This window comes from Chrysochloris asiatica, unplaced genomic scaffold, assembly GCF_000296735.1.
Source record: "Chrysochloris asiatica unplaced genomic scaffold, ChrAsi1.0 scaffold00159, whole genome shotgun sequence".
Classification (NCBI taxonomy): Eukaryota; Metazoa; Chordata; class Mammalia; order Afrosoricida; family Chrysochloridae; genus Chrysochloris; species Chrysochloris asiatica.
In genome coordinates this window covers 1,910,808-1,931,157 of record NW_006408677.1, presented here as the reverse complement: position 1 = coordinate 1,931,157, position 20,350 = coordinate 1,910,808, and the positions used below count along the sequence as shown (strand labels likewise).

The 20,350-nt window shown below is 42.3% G+C and overlaps 1 protein-coding gene across 1 annotated transcript in view; it reads right to left on the bottom strand.

The window, feature by feature from the left end:
* The window catches only part of COL4A6 (collagen, type IV, alpha 6), a 90,417-nt gene extending 70,787 nt beyond the window's left edge, over window positions 1-19,630 (bottom strand). Inside the window, exons 1-10 of the mRNA XM_006871061.1 lie at window positions 19,589-19,630; window positions 17,765-17,899; window positions 17,090-17,134; window positions 10,178-10,294; window positions 7,543-7,611; window positions 5,709-5,744; window positions 3,250-3,312; window positions 1,737-1,772; window positions 1,513-1,554; window positions 453-545 (exon numbers count right to left, since the gene is read on the bottom strand). Coding sequence (XP_006871123.1) covers window positions 453-545; window positions 1,513-1,554; window positions 1,737-1,772; window positions 3,250-3,312; window positions 5,709-5,744; window positions 7,543-7,611; window positions 10,178-10,294; window positions 17,090-17,134; window positions 17,765-17,899; window positions 19,589-19,630 — 678 coding nt within the window. The remainder of the gene's footprint in view (window positions 1-452; window positions 546-1,512; window positions 1,555-1,736; window positions 1,773-3,249; window positions 3,313-5,708; window positions 5,745-7,542; window positions 7,612-10,177; window positions 10,295-17,089; window positions 17,135-17,764; window positions 17,900-19,588) is intronic.
* Between the last annotated feature and the right edge of the window lie 720 nt (window positions 19,631-20,350).

Below are 20,350 nucleotides of genomic sequence, written 5' to 3'. Positions count from 1 at the left end.
TGTTAACCTTCACTCACTTCACAATGCAAAGTTAGAAAAAAAGAACTCAAAAGTAACCATTCACATAGAGGGCTATGTGGTGTTATAGTTCTTTGCAGGCACCATATATAATAAAAGGATTGGGAATTAGGAGGAAAACCAAAATTTTTTTCAGTTATTTGGCATCTTAAAACTTGAATCTGCAAGATGGAAACACAAAAAGTAACACTTAAATGAAGACTCAGAAACCCAGGTATGTATGCACACCCACACCCACAATCCCAAAAACACACTGAAGACTTTTTAGAAAGTCTTGCAGGAGGAACAAAAGAAGGATGTGTCTTGTAACCTCATTTCCAAATAAAAATCCTTTATAATTTAGAACCCTTTATTTTCCAATGTAGTCTGGTTACTTGAGTTGAGTTTTCATTGGAGAAGGCTTACTAACTTCCTATTCTTCAGTGTTCACCTACCTTAGATCCTTTTTTCCCTTTTGGAAAGCCCATAAACTCCAGTTCTCCCATAGATGGTGGTGGTCCTGCAGGTCCAGGGAGGCCCACATCACCCTATAAAATCAGAGAGAACACTGAGCAAAGCTTAAGTCTCATAGACTATTTCTACAGAGGGGGTACTTATCCTTTGGATGCAACTGACAAGTAAACTATCCATCACTTTGGCCTTTTCATACTCACCTTTGCAGCTATCATTGCCAAGGGGGTGAAGATAATTTAAAGCCTGATTAAATGCTCTTTGCATCACTAGTGCATAAGGAAGAAGTGAGATGGATGGAAGGAAACCACAAGTTCATGGTTGCCATAGTTATGCATGCAAAGGTGCTCAGAAGAGAGCAAAACAGGTGATTTGAGAAAGGTGAATGGCTAGCTCTTGGCAAGAGATCAAATTCGAATGAGTTCGAGCCTGCTAAGATGACAAGCAGAGACAATGAAATCCACGTTGGAACACTGAGGGCTTCGATGTGCTCCTTCAGAGGGCAATGCAATCCACAAAGGGTGAGAAGGACAAGTTCCCAGCCTCCCTTGAGGCTGCCCCAAATCACCATATAATTAGTACAGAGAGGAATACAAAGGAATGATGAAAGAGAGGTTAAGGATGAATGAGAGAGGGTGAGGAAAGACTGATGATGATAAGAAGAAGTGGTGGATGAAAAGGGGAAAGCAAAGAAAAGGAAGGAGAAGGCAACGCAACGTATGAAACACCAGGGACATACTGGGTGTTAGGCAGAGAACAAAGTTATTTTGAGAGAACATGTTTGTAAGTTACACACACTTCACAGGTGGGAAGCAGGGAAACTGTACAGTTTTGAAGGCAAGAGAACAGTAGCCTGTGTGTGGCATGTGCATGGCAGCCCTCAAGGGAACCCACAAGAGGACCAATGTGGGCTGGGAATCGCCATTTCCAAAAGCAAAGATTTAAATCGATTCCCTTACACAAGCAGACACATGCATGTAATCAGAAACATTTTGTTGAGGGGAGCATACGGAATGCAGACTGTATTTTCCAGAATCGATTTACCTTGACTCCTTTCTCTCCTTGGAAACCTAGCCCCATATTCCCCTGGGGCACAGGGATGCAGGGAGGAAAAACAAAATCAGTTACTAAACAAACTCCAGGAACTGAAATCATTGGAAAGAAGTCTTTTCACCATAAAGTAGGCTTAACCAAACCAATATCTCTTTGGGGGACACCAGAACACTTAGGGATAAGTAGCAAAATGCCGCCAAATAAAGCATACTTACATCAGGACCAGGTAAACCGGGAGGACCTGGAGGACCCTAGAAATAAAAAGACAGAAACCAGTACTGGTTAGTTTCAGCCCAAAGGAACATGCTCATTTGGGAGGCGATGAGGAGAAGCCTCCCCTCCTAAAGGGTAGCATGGCTTTGGTGTAGCAGATTTCAGTTCCTCTCCTCTGAAGTCTCCCAAATTGACATGAAAACTACATTCAGGCTAAGGTAGTAGAGTTTTCATGGGTCATTCCTCCCGCCAGGCCAGAAATTTTAATATGATCATCTTTGGGGAAGCTAAGCTTAAGTAACAAGAGGTGAGATTTCATGCACTACAGAGAAAATGTGGGGACAGGCTTTCCCAGAACCAGGGAGATGACTGGCTATGCTCTGTACCAGATATGGCAAATAGATATGGTGTTAGAAAGATAGGTACTTCCGTAGGAGCTGCCTGAACATAGTGTTGAGAAAGATGTTGAAACTTTTTCTGGGTTCAGGGCATTTGTTGTGTTGGTGGTAAGGGAGTTGTTGTTGTTGTTAAATGTCTTCAAGTTGGTTCTGACTCAGCGACTCTGTATACCAGGAGTGGGGACCTTCATTTTGCCAAGGGTCATTTGGATATTTAAAATATCTATACAAAATTGTTGTTGTTGTCAAGTGCCATCAAGTCGGTTCCAACCTATAGCGACCCTGTACAGGGTTTCCGAGGGTGTAAATCTTTATGGGAGTAGAAAGCCTCATCTTTCTCCCACGGAGCGGCTGGTAGTTTCGAACCGCTGACCTTAAGGTTCACAGCCCAATTCGTAACCACTATGCTACCAGATTATCAAGTTAAAAATTAGTCTGCTATGTTTGGCCAAACATTTAATTAACTCATACCTAATGTGATAGGCTAGGTGTCAGAAAGATAGGTATGTAGGTAGGAGTTGCCCAAACAAGGTGTTGAGGAGTCCTGGTGTGGCGCTGTGGGATAAAGCACTGGACTGCAAGGTTGGTTTGAACCACAAGGTTGGCGGCTCAATCTCACCAGCCACCCCTTGAAAACCCTGTACATGGTCGCTTATGAGTCGGAACCAACTCAACGGCACTTAACAACAACTTAACAAGGTGGTGGTTGGAACTGCGGTTGCCTTGGCAACCAAAGAATTTCACAGGCCTTAAGTGGCCTAAGGGATAGACATGTTGCATCCTGGCTGTATAGGGTTTCTAAAGAGCAGCTGGTGGGTTTAAACTGCTGAACTTGTGGTAAGCAAGCTACAGGACTTCAGGTGAAGGAGTAGAAGGTGGCAATTGTTCAGTTTAGGCTGAGGTAGACTGAGAGGCACAGATTGGATGGTCCCAATGATTCTGATAAAGACAACAAATGGCTCCTAGCAAATGTATGTTTCATTTTGATCCTCCAAGAATGGAGGCTTCCATTTTTCATTAGGAGGGTCTACATTTCTATAGGTTTAAATTTAATCCATGGTGGGGAAAACAGTCATGTGAATACCACGACCACATATTAAACTTCAGTTCTCCTTACTTGAAAACCAGGTGATCCTATGGGACCTATAGTTCCTGGAGATCCGGGTGCTCCTTTTGGACCCTAAAAAAAGCAAGTTTTCAGTAGTTATCCAAGAGAAACGAAAATAGTCATGTCCACAGGAAATGTACAAGAATGTTCAAAGCAATTTTATTCAGATAATAAAAGTGGTGTAATGATGGATACATTACATCCACATAGTAGAATAAACACTCAACAATAGAAAGAAACTATTGATACATGAAACAACGTGGATGAATCAGACCCTTTATATGAAGCTCCAGAACAGGAAATACTGCTCCTTGGTGAGGAAAAAAAAAAAAAAAAATCAGACCAGTGGCTGCTTTTGGAGTGAGGCGGTAGCTGGGGTTGACTACGAAGGCACAAGAGAAAACTTTCTGAGGTGATGGTAATGATCTGTATCTTAATAGGGGTTTGGATTACACAGGAGTATGCATTTGTCAAAGCTCAGCAAATGCTCAGTTAGGGATTGTGAATTTCACTGTATATACATTTTACATAAAAAGAAAAGCTACACAAACATTTAAGTTTAAATATTGATAAACATGCTGCAGTATTTGTGAAAATAAATACTAAACTTTTGTCTTCAATTTACTTTGAAACACACGAAAAATAAGATGGATTGATGGACAGATAGAGGAATGGATAGATGGATGGAAATAGGACAGACTAAGTGGTGGTGGTGGTGGTTCTGTGCCGTGGAGACGGTTCCGACACATAGCGACCCTGTATAGGGTTTTCGAGGCTGTAAATCTTTACGGGAGCAGAAAACCTCATGTTTCTCCCACGGAACAGCTGGTAGTTTCGAACTGCTGACCTTGTGGTTCGCAGCCTGATTCGTAACCACTATGCTACCAGAACTCCTTCTATAGGCGTTCACTGCAAAATTCATTAAACTCTGCTCTATATCTGAAACTTATATTAAATATTGGAAAAATAAAACTTAGAAAACAAAGCAAAAGAGGTTAGTGTCAGATAAAGTAGATATAAAGATAGAATATTATCAGAGATAAAGAGGGGCATTTTACAATGATAAAACAGGTCAATTCATCAAGAAGACAACAATCTTAAATGTGTATGCTCCTAATAACTGAGCCTTAAAACACAGAAAGCAGAAATCTATAGAACTACAAGGTACACTAGACAAATCCACAATTATAATTGGAGATTTTAATATCCCTCCTTCAGTAATTAATACAAAAAGGAGGGCACAGAAGATCCAAATTACATTGGCTTGATGGATAGGTTCTAAATCAACATACGCAACAACACTCTGCAAGTGCATATGGAACATTCGACAAGGAAGACCATATGCTGGGCCCTAAAACAAACCTCAATTCATACAGAGTACACACCCTAATCATAATGAAATCAAATTAGAAATCAATAACTGGAAAATTGCCAAATATTTTGAACTTGAACAGTATGTTTCCAAATATTCTATTGGTCAAAAAAGAAATCAGAAAACAATTTGAACTGAATTATAACAATGATAGCAGCAAGATGGTGATCATTCTGCAAATTTAAGGAACACAGCATCGAAACCAATTTTGTTTAGCACTTAGGAACCTGTATACCCTTGATCCTTACTCATGCTTGGCATAAAGTATGACAACAGTCATATGTTACACCTACCTTTCCCACACTATTTACAAAGTCTTCTCGCATTTCCAGCCAGTCTAAATACCATCCACACTTCTCCAAAGTTACCATCTCTATCTTCAATATAAAGCCACCAAACTCACTGTCATTGATTGAATTCTGAGTCTCAACAACCCTACATAGGGTTTCTGAGACTGTAAATATTTTTGGGAGCAGACAGCCTCATCTTTCTCCTGCAAAGTGGCTGGTGAGCTTGAACCACCAACCTTGCAGTTCAAACGACTTTGCAGTCTGACGCATTAGCCCACAGTGCCACACCAGGACTCCTAATTTATCTTTAGGTGGATAGCATTTCTTCCTCTAAGCTGTTGTGCAATTCTTTCACCATAGTTCTAATAGTTTCACACAGCCTTAGGGAGCAGGGACCATGTTTACATTGCTTCAGGGATCACTCGTAGCATTTTGCTAATAGTAAGAGCTCAATACCTGTTCAAAAATGGAGGAAGGGAGAGAAGGAGAGAGGGTAAGATGGAGGGAAAAGAAGGAAGGAAAAAGGATGGTAGGCAGGCAGGTTCCGATTTATAGTGACCCCATATGACAGAGCAGAATTGACCCAAAGGCTGTAATCTTTACATAAGCAGCCTGGCCCATCTTTCTCCCCCAGAGCAGTTGGTGGGCTTGAACTGCTGACCTTTCGGTTAGCAACTGAGCTCTTAACCATTGTGTCACCAGGGTTCCTGTACTACCATGGAGAGAATAAAAAGTCTCCATCAATGACTGTTGACTAAGCACTAAGAACGCCACAACATAAATAACTTACAACATAAATAACTTACAACATTTCCATCCAGCCCCTGCAGTCCAGGATTCCCCTAAGAAACAAAGAAAGGAAGGACATTGAAGAGATGCATAAGTCAAGCCTGTGGTATTCTGTACACAACTGACCTAATTCATGGGGATACAAATGCACTGCTGAAGCTTGGAATCCTCTGTCAAAGTCTTGTGTTTTAAATAATGCTTAAATTGGACATATTCAACCGTTGACTTTTTCCTGCTCCTAAGAAAAATCTCGACTCTAGAAGACACATATTACAGCCTTGGTTGAGCAGGATTTCATTTTTTGCTCAGATTAATTAATTTTCACCTTTGCTAGGAATTTATCAATTAGAAACTGCTTCTGCAGGCTGGTGATTTTCCTACTCTTTCTGGAGGAAAGCAAAGCAACCTTGCGGTGTTCCTTCATCCTCAGAGAATCTGTATCCATATGTATACAATGCAAATCAGACACTTCAAGCAAGAATCAACAGAGCATACAGTCTCTGATTACGTTTTAATTACTTTGCAGCATCTCAAGTCACTGTATGAATCTGTAATATAACCATCTTGTGGAAATTGCTATGTTCCATTGGATCCAGTGTCTTGTTGATTTTTGGCAAAACCATTTAATCAATGCTTGCTAAGACAACAGTCATACTTTGATACCTGCTACTTTACCCTACTTAGCTTATGCCCAAAAAGCAGCTCTCTGTAGCATGGAAAGAGTACAGTGAATTGATTGCATGACTCTGAGCAAGTTTAGGTTCATGACGATGTATGCCATTGTGGTTCTTAGGTACCAGAGAGTTGGTTCCAACTCATAGTGACCCTGGATAGAGTTTCCGAGATATGACTGGTGGGTTTAAATCTCCAATCTTGTAGTTAACAACCCAGTGCTTATCCTACAGTGCCACACCATGATTCCACGGAGGCCACAGCAGCAGCTAAAGTGTTATTAGAGTTGGAAAGGAACTCATGGTTGTCAGATTCACATTGCTCATTTTACAGATAGGCAAACTGAGATATACATGGTTACTATGAGTCAGAACCAACCTAAGAACAGCAATGGCATTTATAGCCATAAACCCAACCCTTGTACCTTCTCCAGTTCTTTAGCCACCCACCTCCATCATCACCTTCCAAAGTAATGTCTTTGTACATGGATGTAAGACAAAATGGTACCATCAAGTTAGCCTCCACAGATAGAGTCCCATCTGCCACCGGAACAATGATGGGCTCCCTTCCCACTCTGCAAGTGAGTAGGGTCAATCATCTGAAGTCAGAATTTACTAAGGCCCCACAAGATGCCAGGCAGCATATACTAAGAGTATATTCACAAAGAGCACAGAAGGTTCTTGTCAACTCTGGGGCATGGATGGGCAATTTTTGCAGATAGGGGCCTATCTAGGGTGATGGGCTGGCATGGAGGGATAAAGACAGGTGGGGCCTGGATCTTGGGCTGGTGACCATGCTGAGGTGGGTAGAGGCATATATGGCTTCAAACCAATATCATGGGCATCAAGGATTCTAAATAGACAAAAAGTATCTGCCTCTGGGAAATGTCTTAGCTTGACAAAGGTCAAAGACAATGGTATCCATGCAAAATGTTTGTTTGCTGATCTGTCTCCTATTCTTGATATAGATCCTACAAAGCAAATATCGTTGACAGTATAGTTACAAGCATTTCTGTCAAAGTTTCCACCAGAAAAAGCTCTAGATCTGTTTAAATCCAGCTTGGTCTGCTCCTTAAATAGAGACGCAGATGCTAATTCTGGAAATTTCATTGGAGGAGGGGTCCAGTCCCAGGAAACTCAGCATAGAGCCTACTTAGCTATCTGTCTTAGAGGCTCTTACCTTCACTCCTTTAAGAGTACCTTGAGCAAGAACAGGACCACCTTTAGCGCCTTTCTGACCAGGGATACCCTGAGTAAAATAATAAGAAAAATTTGTGAAGAAATATACACACATAGAGTATGGTTAATGGTATGATATGGTCAAATAAAGGATGGACTAGCAAAAGCCTGAAATTATGTAGCAGAATTGGTTATGCTAAAGGATGAATCACATTTCCTGAAAAAGTGTCCTGACTTAGAGCTGTATGCCCACTACCCCTGCCTCTAAACTCAGGAGTGTGTAAAGAGATGGAGCTTAGAAAATAGGAGACTACATTTTATAGAATAGCATTCTGAACAATCCACATGTTATTCATATACCTATGGACTCCTGGTGTGGCACTGTAGGATCAGCACCGGACTGTGAACCACAAGTTTGGTTGTTCAAACCCACCAGTCGCTCCTAGAAACCTTATACAGGGTCGCTATGAGCCGGAACCGACTCGATAGCAATTAACAACCATAACAACAAAATGACTGATCCCTGTGAGGGGTGACGCACATAAGCCATGTTGAGCTTGAACTGCCGACCTTGCATTTCAAACAACTTTGTAGTCCAGCACATTAACCCACAGCACCACACCAGGACTACATAAGTCACTGCCAGGGCCTCTATCTAGGACAGAAGTAAGCATACCTTTTCTGTAAAGAGCCAGAGAATAGATAATCTAGGCTTTGAGGGCCTCCTCCATCTTTGTGTCCCATCTTCTTCCTTTACAACCTTTTAAAAAGTGTACAAACAGGCTACTGGCCATAGGCCCATAGGTGTGAGCCATAGTTTGTAGACCTCTAGTTTAAGAGGCATCTATAAAATTAACTCTACTCTGTGCTTCTACCTGGAAAATTCAACTTCAACTTCAACTCTATGAGGCCAACAAGACTTAGTGTTAACAAGAAAAACATAAAATTCAAAGTACTCCCAACCCCAGCCTTTCAACCAGGTTTTCTGTTGTCACAGTTACAAATGCTGGTTAATGTCTGCTAGATAGAGTCTTCCTGGAAAAAGCGGAAATCCTCATACCTAACAGGAAGTCAGTGTTAGTATCGAGGGTACAGCTAAGCTTTGGGGACTGAAGTGTTACTCAAGGAAGGTAAGTTATATAAAAGAACAATGTGGACCCAGAAACACAAATCCATTTCTTTCCTGTTTCCCTTTACTGTTAAGGCCACTTACTCTCATGAAGAGAAGCTTCAAAGAAGCTGACTGAATGGAGGTCAGCTCAGGATTCAGTGAGGGGTGAGTTTCAGCTTAGTAAAATAATAACCAAGTTCCTATTTAGGCTGAGGTGAGGTTTAGGGGACAGGATTAGGTTCTCCCTTTTGTCTATGGGATGTTGATTATTTTCTTTTTTCCACTCTAGGGGGCAGCATTTCACTGGTTTGCTGGATTCTCAAGCTCTCAAAACAGATGATTTGGGTTCCTCCTTTGTTGCCATGGCAGCAGCTGAAGGCCTTTGTGACTCACAGTTCATTCTGTTAGGAACATCTCTTTCTCCCCCCTCCCACCCCTGCAGCATATTGGTGCAGTCCTTAGATGCCAAGGTCCTTTATGCCAATCTGGGGTTTATGTTTTTTTCTGTCTGTCTCACTTTCTCACATATGTATATACCCACATCCATATTCACAACCTGGTTTCTCAAGGAAATATTTCTGCTTTAAAATCACTAATGAATTAATATTGCTATGGAACTTACTTCTAGCTACATTGTCTCAGATCAGTACCTTCATTAATTTAGATTATTTCAACTGAAATTAAGACTAAGCTTGAATGGTATTTTTCTCTTTCCAGCCACTTGTAAAAGCAGATTTGAAAGATCTGGGATCTACTAGAGATCCTTTAGATCCAACTATCTGAGTTCTATCTAGATGAATGGGATTAAAGAAAAGTACTGATATCAAGAGCTAATAAATAAATGCCTTATTCATACCAGAACTTAGGGCTATGAAGGAGGGAAAAGCAATCTCCATTAGTGTAGAATTTCTCAACCTTGTTACTATTGACATTTTGGGCCAGTTAATTCTTCTTTGGGGCAGGATTTGTCTGTGGAGTGAATTATAGTATGTTTATTAGCATCCCTGGCTTCTACCCACTAGATACCAGTAGTATACCAGTTGCGACAACCAAAAATGTTCATTAAAATTGCCAAATGTCCCCTGAGGGACAATACTGCCCTCTGCTTTAGACTAAGTTTGCCAAGCCCATTGTTAGTGCTTCCATAAGCCCATGTAAATCTTCCAATTATTGCATTTCCCAGTATCTTCTGATGTGGGCACATGTCAAATAGCCCAAGTATGTACTCTGCTCTGACATTTACTACAACCTTTAACAATCTTGCCAACTCTAAAAGTATGTTTTTCTTTTTAAAAAGCAAACAAACAAATCTAAGTAGTATAGCATGTGTACACCTCGTTGAACTGGTATTTCTTCTTTAGACTCTACATGTTGGAGTGCTGCAAATAGAGATTCCTCCACTGAACAAGGGGCTATAGTGGGTATCCCCTAGATGGTTAATGAGGTCTCCAGATAAGCAGCAAAAGGACACACTTGGAGGTAAGCAAAACCATTTGAAGTGATGTGCAAAGATTTGGCAACATACAGGTGCTCCAAGAATCCCAGGGTAGCCATCAGAGCCTGGAAATCCAATGGCTCCTTGAGTTCCGTTATAGCCATCAAGACCAGGTGGGCCTCTGGGCCCTGGCTGTCCAGGGTGACCCTGTTCATAAAGAAAAGAAAGGATCAAGTCAGCACAGGACTATCAGTTCCTGCAACGAGACAAGCCAAGTATGCTGTCAAATTCCAACTCTTCGTTCACACCCTTAGCACCCCCCAAATATACCCTTATCATTGCTTTACATTCTGGTATATAGGGCTGATGAGCCCTCAGTGTTACCCCTCCCAAAAGGATCAATAGTGTAACAGGATGCAAAGCGAAACCTAAGGGATAAAGCCTGAGCAGATGGAATATTCAGAGCGCTGCAACTTCACCTGTCCTGGGTACAACAATGTACTAGGATGGGGCTTAGCTGTTTGTCAGCTAAGCTGCTACCGATAGGGAGTCATGTCAGGCTTGGGATTTCTTGGACCAAAGTGGAAACTGGGCAGCCTAGCATGGCTTTCTGTATTGGAAAGCTGCTCAGTAAAAAAATAAGCAAGTCTTAGAATAACTACACTTCCAATCTGATTTTGTCAGGATCACATGTCAGGCGATTGCTTTGGTTAGGGAACTCTTATCTGTTTGCCTTCTCCATTTGTTGTTAGGTACCATCTAGTTTGTTCCAACTCATAGTGACCTTATTCATAACAGAATGAAACACCGCCTAGACTCGTGCCATTCTCACAATTGCTACATTTGAGGTAATTATTTTTGCACTTTGTCAATCCATTTCATTGGGAGTCTTCCTAGTTTTCATTGACCCTCTATTTTATGAAGCATGATGTCCTTCTCCAGGGACTGCTCCCTTCTGATAACATGTCCAAAGTATGAGAGATGAAGTCTGGCCATCCTGGCTTCTAAGTCACACTCTGGCTGTATCTCTTCCAAGGCAGATTTGTTTGTTCTTCCGGCAGTCCCTGGTACTTTTAATATTCTCTCCAACACCACAGCTCAAATGCAGCCCCCTTCTCCATACTCACTACCAAAGGCAGTTGTTTAACTGAGGAATTAGTAGTAGTTCTATATAGTTGGTTTGAGTTCAATAGTTTTCCAGGGTCAGGCTTCCTTGATCCATTGTTGTTGTTAAGTGCCATCCAAGTTGGTTCTAACTCATAGAAACTCTGTATACGGTTTCTGAGAAGTGGCTGGTGAATTTGAACCACCAACATTGTGGTTAGCAGTCCATTGCTTATCCTACAGTGCCACACCAGGACTCCTTGGTGCATAGAATCTCCTCTTTTTGTTTATTGCAACACCTATGTTTTGATCTATCAAGGGTGGGTTGTGTACAAAGAGATAACTTGAAAGACGAGAAACCTCAACTGTCAAATAAGAGGTAGACACCTCTCCCTTTTCTATGTTTAATGATTTGGAGGAAACATGTCCTGAGTGTTCCAAAATTAACTTTGCAAATCACCAGAGCAAACAACCATTTGTCAGATACTTATTAAGAAAATGCTCCATAGAATTCTGTTTCATTTTCATTGTTATAGCTGTAGGAGGTAAATAGACTGTTAATATAAAAGTGTGAGTCTAGGCTGCTTGCTATGGGTTAACTAGGGGTTATTTCTCAGCAGGCTAACAGGGATAAGTTAAGGCAAGACAGCAAGCTGGCTCAGTACCAAGAATCTTCCTTACGCCTAGGACTTGGTTCTATTTGATACTAAAAACTGGGTTTCATACCCCATGGTTTCTACAGATTCTACTTGAGTATGATCCTTCTCTAGTTTTCTTGCCACCTGCTCCATCTTTTGTACCTTAACTAATTTTCTAGAATTAACCGTTGACTTCTGACTTCTGTCCTTTCCTTCAAACACCATGAGATAGTGGGTAAGTCAGGCTTTGAGCTAGTTGGTTTGGTGTTCCATTCCTAGTTATGCACTCCCCAGCTGGAGTCTCAATTTCCACATCTGAAGGAGCTCTGGTAGCGTAGCGGTTACTAGGTCAGCAGTTTGAAACTACCAGTGGTTCCATGGGAGAAAGATGAGGCGTTCTGCTCCCGTAAAGATTTACAGCCTCAGAAACCCTGTGCAGGGTCACTATGAGTCAGAACTGACTCCACGGTACTTACCAACAACATACTGAGATGATTAATACCGACCTCATAGGGTTGTTGTCAACACAAAAAATGAATAAGGCCTATTTCATTGGGTTATTGTTAAAATAAAATGTGATTAGATTTATTAAATGGTTAAGTCTTCTTCTCTCAGACAAGTCAGTAAGGAGAAGCCACAGGGCAAGCTCTACCTCTTCTCAACTCTCAGTACCCCAGCAGTTCTGCCCCCTATTTCCTTTTCTTGTCATGGCTAATGATTTCAAATATGTATGTGCCAGCTCTCTAAAAGAGCGTAACTCTTTGTGGGCGGAAACCATGGTTCTGTATAGCCACAAGGGACTGAGCACACAGACTAGGAAGGTCTGCTGTAGTCCAGAAAAGCAATGTTCCTCAGAAGCCAGATGTCGAAGGAAACATTTCCATTTGGCATGTGGTACATGTTCACTTTGAGGATATCAATCTGGTATGTTTGTTTACAAATCTCAAGGCAGGGAAATATTTGAGACTGACTCCATGGGAAAAGTTAAACACAAAATGTAAAGGACAACTTGAAAACCTCTGTTCCCAATTTATTTGAACTGAGAAATGGTTGATAAACATACATTTCCTAAGGATGCCAATGGCTGCAACTCACAGCTGTCCTGAAAAGCCCCAATCCTACCATTCCTGGTCTGTGTTGTTCTAACGTGGACTATCTTGATGAATGAATGCTTGTTTGCTCATTCTCCAAGTGATGGGTGTACCCACTAATGCAGCCTTAGATTATTATGAAATGACTATTTGCCCATTCATGTTGTAACTGTCTACATGACAGCAAAACAATGATGTTTGGGAACCAGAACAAGTGACACATATGTTAATGATTAGCCAGTATTAAGAGAGGAATCAGATCGGTGCAGTGATCCAGCTTAGTAAGGTGTATTGGGAAAACGGTTGGTTTCAGCCAGCTTGCTGAACAAGTGGTGCTGAAAGTTGAACAAAATAATTCATTTGATTGGGTCTATGGTGTCTGTGTTTTCTTCTGTTTGAGGAATTCTTGCCAGTCTGAAAACTGTTGCTTTGTAGGCACTGTTGTTGGTGTTGTTAAGTGCTGCTGCGTTGGTTTCGACTCATAGCAATCATGTATAGGGTTTCCGAGGAGCAGCTGGTGAGTTTGAATTGCAGACCTTGCAGTTCAAACCGGCCTTGCAGTCTAGCACATTAACCCACAGCGTCACACCAGGATTGTTGTTGTTGTTGTTGTTCAGTGCCTTCAAGTCAGTTCCAACTCATAGCGACCCTGTATAGGGTTTCCAAGGAGCAGCTGGTGAGCTTGAGCCTTCATCCTTGTGGTTCAAACCGACCTTGCAGTCCAGCACATTAACCCACAGCACCACACCAGGACTCCACATTAGGATTAAACTCCCAAATATTTTTAGAGCTCTTTACACCGTGGGTAAAGGAGCTGGACTGCAAAGTTGGTTTGGACCACAAGGTCAGTGGTTCAAACTCACCAGCCACTCCTCAGAAACCCTATCTAGGGTCACTATGGGTTGGAACCAACTCGGTGCACTTAACAACAACAACTATATGCTGGAAGGCAATGGTGGTTCCGTGGTAGAATTCTCACCTTCCATGTGGGAGACTTGTATTTGATTCCCAGTCAATGAAACTACCTCAAGCATAGCCACCGCTGGTCTGTTAGTAGGTGCTTGTATGTTGCTATGATGCTGCACAGGCCTAAGTAGAGCTTCCAGATTAAGACAGACTAGGAGAAAGGTCTGGCAACCTACTTCCCAAAACCAACCAATGAAAACCGTATGGATCACAATGGTCTGATCCTGTTGTGCATGGGGTCGCCATGAGCTGAGAGCCAATTTGATGACAGTGTTGCGTAGTGGACTGTGAGTTGGCCTACTAACTGTAAGGACAGCAGTTCGAATCTACCAGCTGCTCCGTGGGAGAAAGATGAGGCTTTCTGTTCCTGTAAAGATTTACAACCACCACCACCACCATCACCACCACGTCCACCAAAGGTCAGTTTGAACCACAAGGTCGGCAGTTCAAACTCACCAGCCACTCCTCGGAAACCCTATACAGGGTCGCTAGGAGTCTGAATCAACTCAATGGCACTTAACAACAACAACTCTATGTCAAGTTCAATTCTAGAGGTTTTAGAACCTCTGAGAGGAGGAGATATAACCTGTGCTTTCACGGAGCTAGTATTCTGGTTGGAGAGAAAAGACTATCGCACAAGACAATCAATAAATACTATGCAATGTGGAGCTAGACAGTGGGATACAGACAGTGAAGGCTCCTGGGATATTAGAGATAGTAGCGAGAAGTCGGCATTGAGCAGAAAGTGCTCAATAAATATGTCTTGAATAGCTGGAAGAGAAGGAAGGAGAGAGGAAGAGAGATTCTACCGAGTAAGTCTGAACGATAGAGCAAAAAAATTAAAAGAAAAACACATACAGTCTTGGGTCAAAGGATGGAACAAGGCAGTGAGGAGTTCTACAGGGAGCAGAAAGCTTATTTGGAGCAGTTTGAGCAGCTGCAACGCATTGTTCCAGGCCTTAATGTCCCAAAGAAAAGTGATCCATTCCTGCAAGCTCTAGGACTTTTTTGGCCAAAAGTTGGAGGCAGAAGTGTCCAGCTGGAATCTGGGGTGAGTTCCAGTTCCGAATTAGAAACCACCTCTGCCTGACAGGATTCACTTCCCTCCAACATCCATTAAAAAGAGACTGCAGGAAGAAGGGCACATTCCCACTGACGCTCCAGCAAGGCCAGGTCCACGGGATGAACTGAGGAGGCTGCCACCAGTTCGAGAACTTTCCTCACCCACTGGCTCCCAGAAAATAGCCACTCTTAAGTGGAAACTCTGGCTACAATGGCCAAAGGAATACAGCCAGGAGACAGTGCCAAGGGCACCAAAAGAGGACAGCTCACTTCATCCATGTATGTCTCCTTTGGCTCATTTCTAGGCATTTCTAAGACTCTGCCGGTGAATAAATCTGGCAGTGGATTGTTGATACATGTAACAAATATAAGGCAAGTGAGCCTTCTAGTCTCTAAATCCACAAATATCCACTACATCTGGGACGACAATAGATCAAATGATAATATCTTTGAGGGAGAGCTATATGCTTCCTCTGTAACTCCCATAGTAGATTACTAGCACATATCGGGAGTTTAAGAAATACCTACAGGTTGGCACAAGATTTGAACCTCTTCTCTCATACTAGATGAGAAATCTGTTGTTGTTAAGTGTTGTTCAGTCAGCTCCGGCTCATAACAACCCTGTATAGGGTCTCTGATCTTGCAGTTAGCAATCTAGTGCTTACCCTATAGCACCATCCCAGGACTGCAGAAGAGAAGTCTAGGGCTTACTAAATTATACGTTGATAGGGCTCAGAAGAACCCGTCAGAAGTTATAAGAAGGATGAGAGCAGGCTCTAGGACCACACCTGAAACAGAGGTGCTCTACTTGCAACTCAATGTTATGTAACAAGCTTCTGCTCTTCTAAACAAGGTGTGAAAACCACTCCAAGAGACAAACACAGTGCAGGTTAAGGATATAATACAAAGAAGTGGGAAAGGACATAAAAAGTGATAGTCAGCAAGTTTCAAATAGTCTATTTCAAAGGTTGGCAAGATGGTACCATGGAATCTCCGGCATTGGAGAAGTAGTGATATAGGAAGGAAATGAAGAAACTAAGGGATATAGGATGGAAATGAAGCGATATAGGATGGAAATGAAGAAACTAAGGGATTGGGCTGGATGGAATGGGAAAAGGAAATATTGGCTGCTATCTTTGGAGTAGTCACTTTTTGAACACTAAAGGCAAATTCACTCTGAAATGAGATGGGGCTGAAGAGAAAATATTATGAAAGAAATGTGCCAAGATGTCACTAATGGCTGTTTGGATGGTACAATTAAAAGTATTTTTCCTTCCTTATAATTTCTTGTACCTTCTTATTTCCCTATAATGGGCATGTAATCATTGTCAAGTAGAATAAAATGTTATTTTAATTTTTAGAAAAGAAAATAAAACATCAGGGCAAAAGAGCAGGAGCTAGGCTGGAAGCAGCAGAACATGTTTGCTTTTGACGGAGTCTGTAGCCTACTGCTGTCTAGCATGGCTCATCCTCTGGGAGCCAACATGTGCTCAGCCCTGTACACCATCCAGCAGACAAAGAAGAATGTGGCTCCTCTCTTTAAAGTTCTTACCATCTAATTTGGAATCCCGTGAAATGACCACAGATGCTTTACCCTCTTGTATCATCAGTGCATGGTACAGTGTGGGACACACTGTTGAAGGAGTGGATGAGTGAAACATGAGAAAATGCCTAGAATATGACAGAATAGACATTCGGTTCTACCTTGCATGCCACAGAATGGTCTACGTATAAGAATTTGCGTACATATATCAAACAGGATTTGGCTGGCACCTAACAGGAGAAAGCAAAGTCTTAGAGGTCTTTCATCACTTTGCCATTTTCCATCTGTGAGCATTCCCCTTTCTAGTAATGACCCAGGATCTAATGTGACATTACCTTCAAAACCAGACCTTCATCAGCCTCAACCAAAACTCTCTTCAACCCACAAGACCTAATTATTTTGGCTAAGATATTGATGGTTTTCTATGGTTACACATGTCCCTTCAGCCCCAAACCACTGCTCTTCAAATGTCACCATGCATATCACGTGACCCCAAGCATTCTTGCATGAGGCATGCTGTTTGTTGCTAAGGTCAAAGTTTTTGAGCTAGGAGGAAGAGCCTAAAAGATATTAAAAAGGCCTCTGTGGATGCACTCACTGGAATCCCATTGATGCCAAGAAAGCCAGGAACTCCCATAGGTCCCTAAAGAAAGAGATAGGGAAAGGAATATAAGAAACACTGCAATTAATCACCATTAGATCCAGTGTGTGTGTTCCTGTGATTTAATGACTTAAGTTGTTAAAAAAGTGCTTTATACCCTCTTTCCCACATGGCCTTGTGTTATTCCCTCCTCCAGTTCCAAGTGATCCCATACCCTATGGCCTTGGATATGTGTGTGTTCTGAGACCAGTTCTTAAGCAGGAAACATAAAGACCTGCTAAACTCAGCCAGCCAGCCACCACAATATTATCTTCCTCCCTGCTGATAGCTTCTAAACATTTTGATCCCTTGTTTCCCAGTCTCCCTGCTTGTATTCTTGATCTTTACTGCCCAGCTGATGGGACTTCTAACCCATGCCTGGCTTAAACCCAAATGACTTCCCACCACTGTGAGCTCACTTACATTTACTTTATGGCTTGTCTGCCATGGGATTGGCTCCTTGGATGGGCAAAAATTACCAATGCATCACCCAGCCCATTTCTTACACAAGTATGTAGCCTGGTACCAAGGTAGTCAGTAATGGGATTATTTCCATAAATGAGCAGAACTGAAATTTAGTACCTTTTACCTTAATATGTATATCAAAGGAAAATTAAGCTTTGGTGCTCTTACCTTGTCTCCTTTTGGTCCATAGGTTCCCAGAGAGCCTGGGGAGCCCCTTTCTCCTTTCAACCCTGATAAACCAATAGGACCAGCAGATCCTTGAGGACCAGTGGGACCTTGAATTCCAATTGGTCCCGGTCGCCCCTGAAACGGACAAAAGGAGTGCAGGTAGTCAACAGTAGGCTTTGCATCAACATTTCCCATTTTCCCAGACACAAAGAACACGGTCATCACTTCACCAAATAATTTTGGCTTAGATATCTGTGAGGCATGCCAAAGTTCCAGACGTGGATCAGAAAAGGTTATCTTAGGGGCTGCTAAGCTTATTTGGATAGAGCACATTTTATAAGCACATTTAATAAGGTTCATGCGCACCAAGATCCTTCAACTTGTACTTAGTTATTCAGACTCGATGATGTTGTCCTCTTCCTAGTTAATGCCAGGCCATCCATCAGATTGTCAAAACAGTGAACCAACAGAACACTGGAGAGCATCATGGCATTTTATAACTTGTGTCCAAATGGCCAATCACATGCTTATAGGAAAGCCTAGAAAAGGCTGTGCTGACAGAACACTGTCTTAGGGGTCCAGAGAAGGGAGACCCCAGAGACCCATGAGCTGACTCTTTGGTGGATTCCATCAGTGCACCTAGAAATGGATATTCACAGGGTGCGCGCACACACACACACACACACACATACACATATTGTTTATTTGCTCTCTTCTATCCTTTTTTTTTCCTTCCCTTTACCCCTCTCTCCACATCAGAACATTCTGAATGTGTAAAATACAAGGAGCCTGAGAGTATCCATTAAGTATCAATTATGATCCGGAGAGGAAGCAGCCTGAGATTTTGAATGCTCTGGTTGTAAAGTGTCAGGTAACAATTAAGTTTGAGAGTTCAGGCTGACATTTTAAAGCCGACTGAGACAGTGAATTAACCCCAGTGGGTGCAACAGAGTTGGACTAGTCTATCATTTAGAATAACTCCCTGTAGGGACTGAAATTTTCTTGCCAGAAAAATGAAAACCATTAGTAATGTGCATTACCTCTCAGAGACCACAACATTGTCTCAGATAAAAAGCCTATTTTCCATAAATGTTTCCATCTCTACCTCTCAGCCCCTTTCCTGATTGTCCCCAATCTCCTACAGTTCTGTGAAAAACTCTGAAGAAAGCCCATTAAACATGCCCTTTAATATTCAATAACCTTCAAGCCTTACTTTTTAAAAGGCCAAAAGCAGGATAAGCATTTTAGGTGGTAGCTAGAGTCACATTCTGAGGATACAAGTGACCACCAGCTGGGCTGGCCCTTTGAAGACCAATTTCAAGTGTCAGTTAAACCCACGAAGAACTAGGACTCTTACAAAGAAGTAAGGGACGCTCTGTTCAAGGAGATGTAATTCTCTTGGGCAACGCTCACCCCTCAACCTTTCTAAACACCCAACCTGCAGCCCAAAGATTGCAGGCTGCGAACGTTTTAACAGGACTTATTTCTGGGAAGGAGAAATGATGGGAGTTGGCAGCAAGCTTTAACTTTTGACTTGATGACTGCCCATTTTGTTTACAATGACTCTGTTATTATTCTTGCAGTTTTGCTAAAACTCAATCTACAGAAAGAAATTAATGGAAATAAAAAAGAAAACAAGACTTTTAAATAAATAGTGCTTGGGGGTGGTTGTAGAGGGTTCGTGAAAATGTCTTAAAATGTGGACCTAGCTGTCAAGACTTTTGAAATACAGAATGACAGCAAACTGTACAAGTCCGAAACAGACCGTAAGTCTATAGGAATACAAAGGAAGAATTGACCATGGAGGGTCTGTGGAATGCTCACTTTTTGCCCTTTGCTGGCAGAGGGGAGAAGGTGGGGAGTCATGAGCCCAACTGGAGATGAGGTTGAGAACAGGGGAATCGTGTTGGGAATGCAGCGTTTCAGGGCTGAAACTCATCAACAAGCATTCAGGAGAACATGTGTGTGTCAGTACGTGGTTAGGGCAGCCTGCCGGGGCCTGAAACAAGGGAGGCAAATCAGAAGCAGCTGTTGAGGAAGAGGAGCCTGCTCAGGGGGAAGATGAGGGCAAGGAGGAGGTGCCGAGGCCTTGTTACTACTAGAAGAGAGGATCCAGTCAGGCACTGAAATGTCTGACCCAAATGTGAGCCCTGCCAAAAGCTTTCCCACAGATACAGAGAGGGATAGAAAGCACCACAGACCATTTAGCCAGCTACTGAAAGAGCAGGCTGTGATGCGACCTACGTCCCATTCTGCCCACAACAGAAGAGGAGCCTGACCAGTGCCCAGGGGCTGGCACACCAGTTCTGGTCCCTGGCCTTTGGGAGTACATGCTGAGAAATGGTAAACAAGGAAACTAAGGAGTGAGGCAAGTCAAGGACTGAACTTAACAGAAAAGCTGATAACATTCAGAAAAGACAGGGATTCCATGGCCTACTTCCTTCCCCTCGGATGGTGTGTGTGTGAGGGGGGCACAGGAGAGTCGGCATGCTGAATTTGCCATGGCAAACTCTTGCATTCTGGTTATGGAGCTTAAAGTGAACCTCTTAAGAACTCTTGAAAAAAAAAAAAATCTAACTCTTTTCC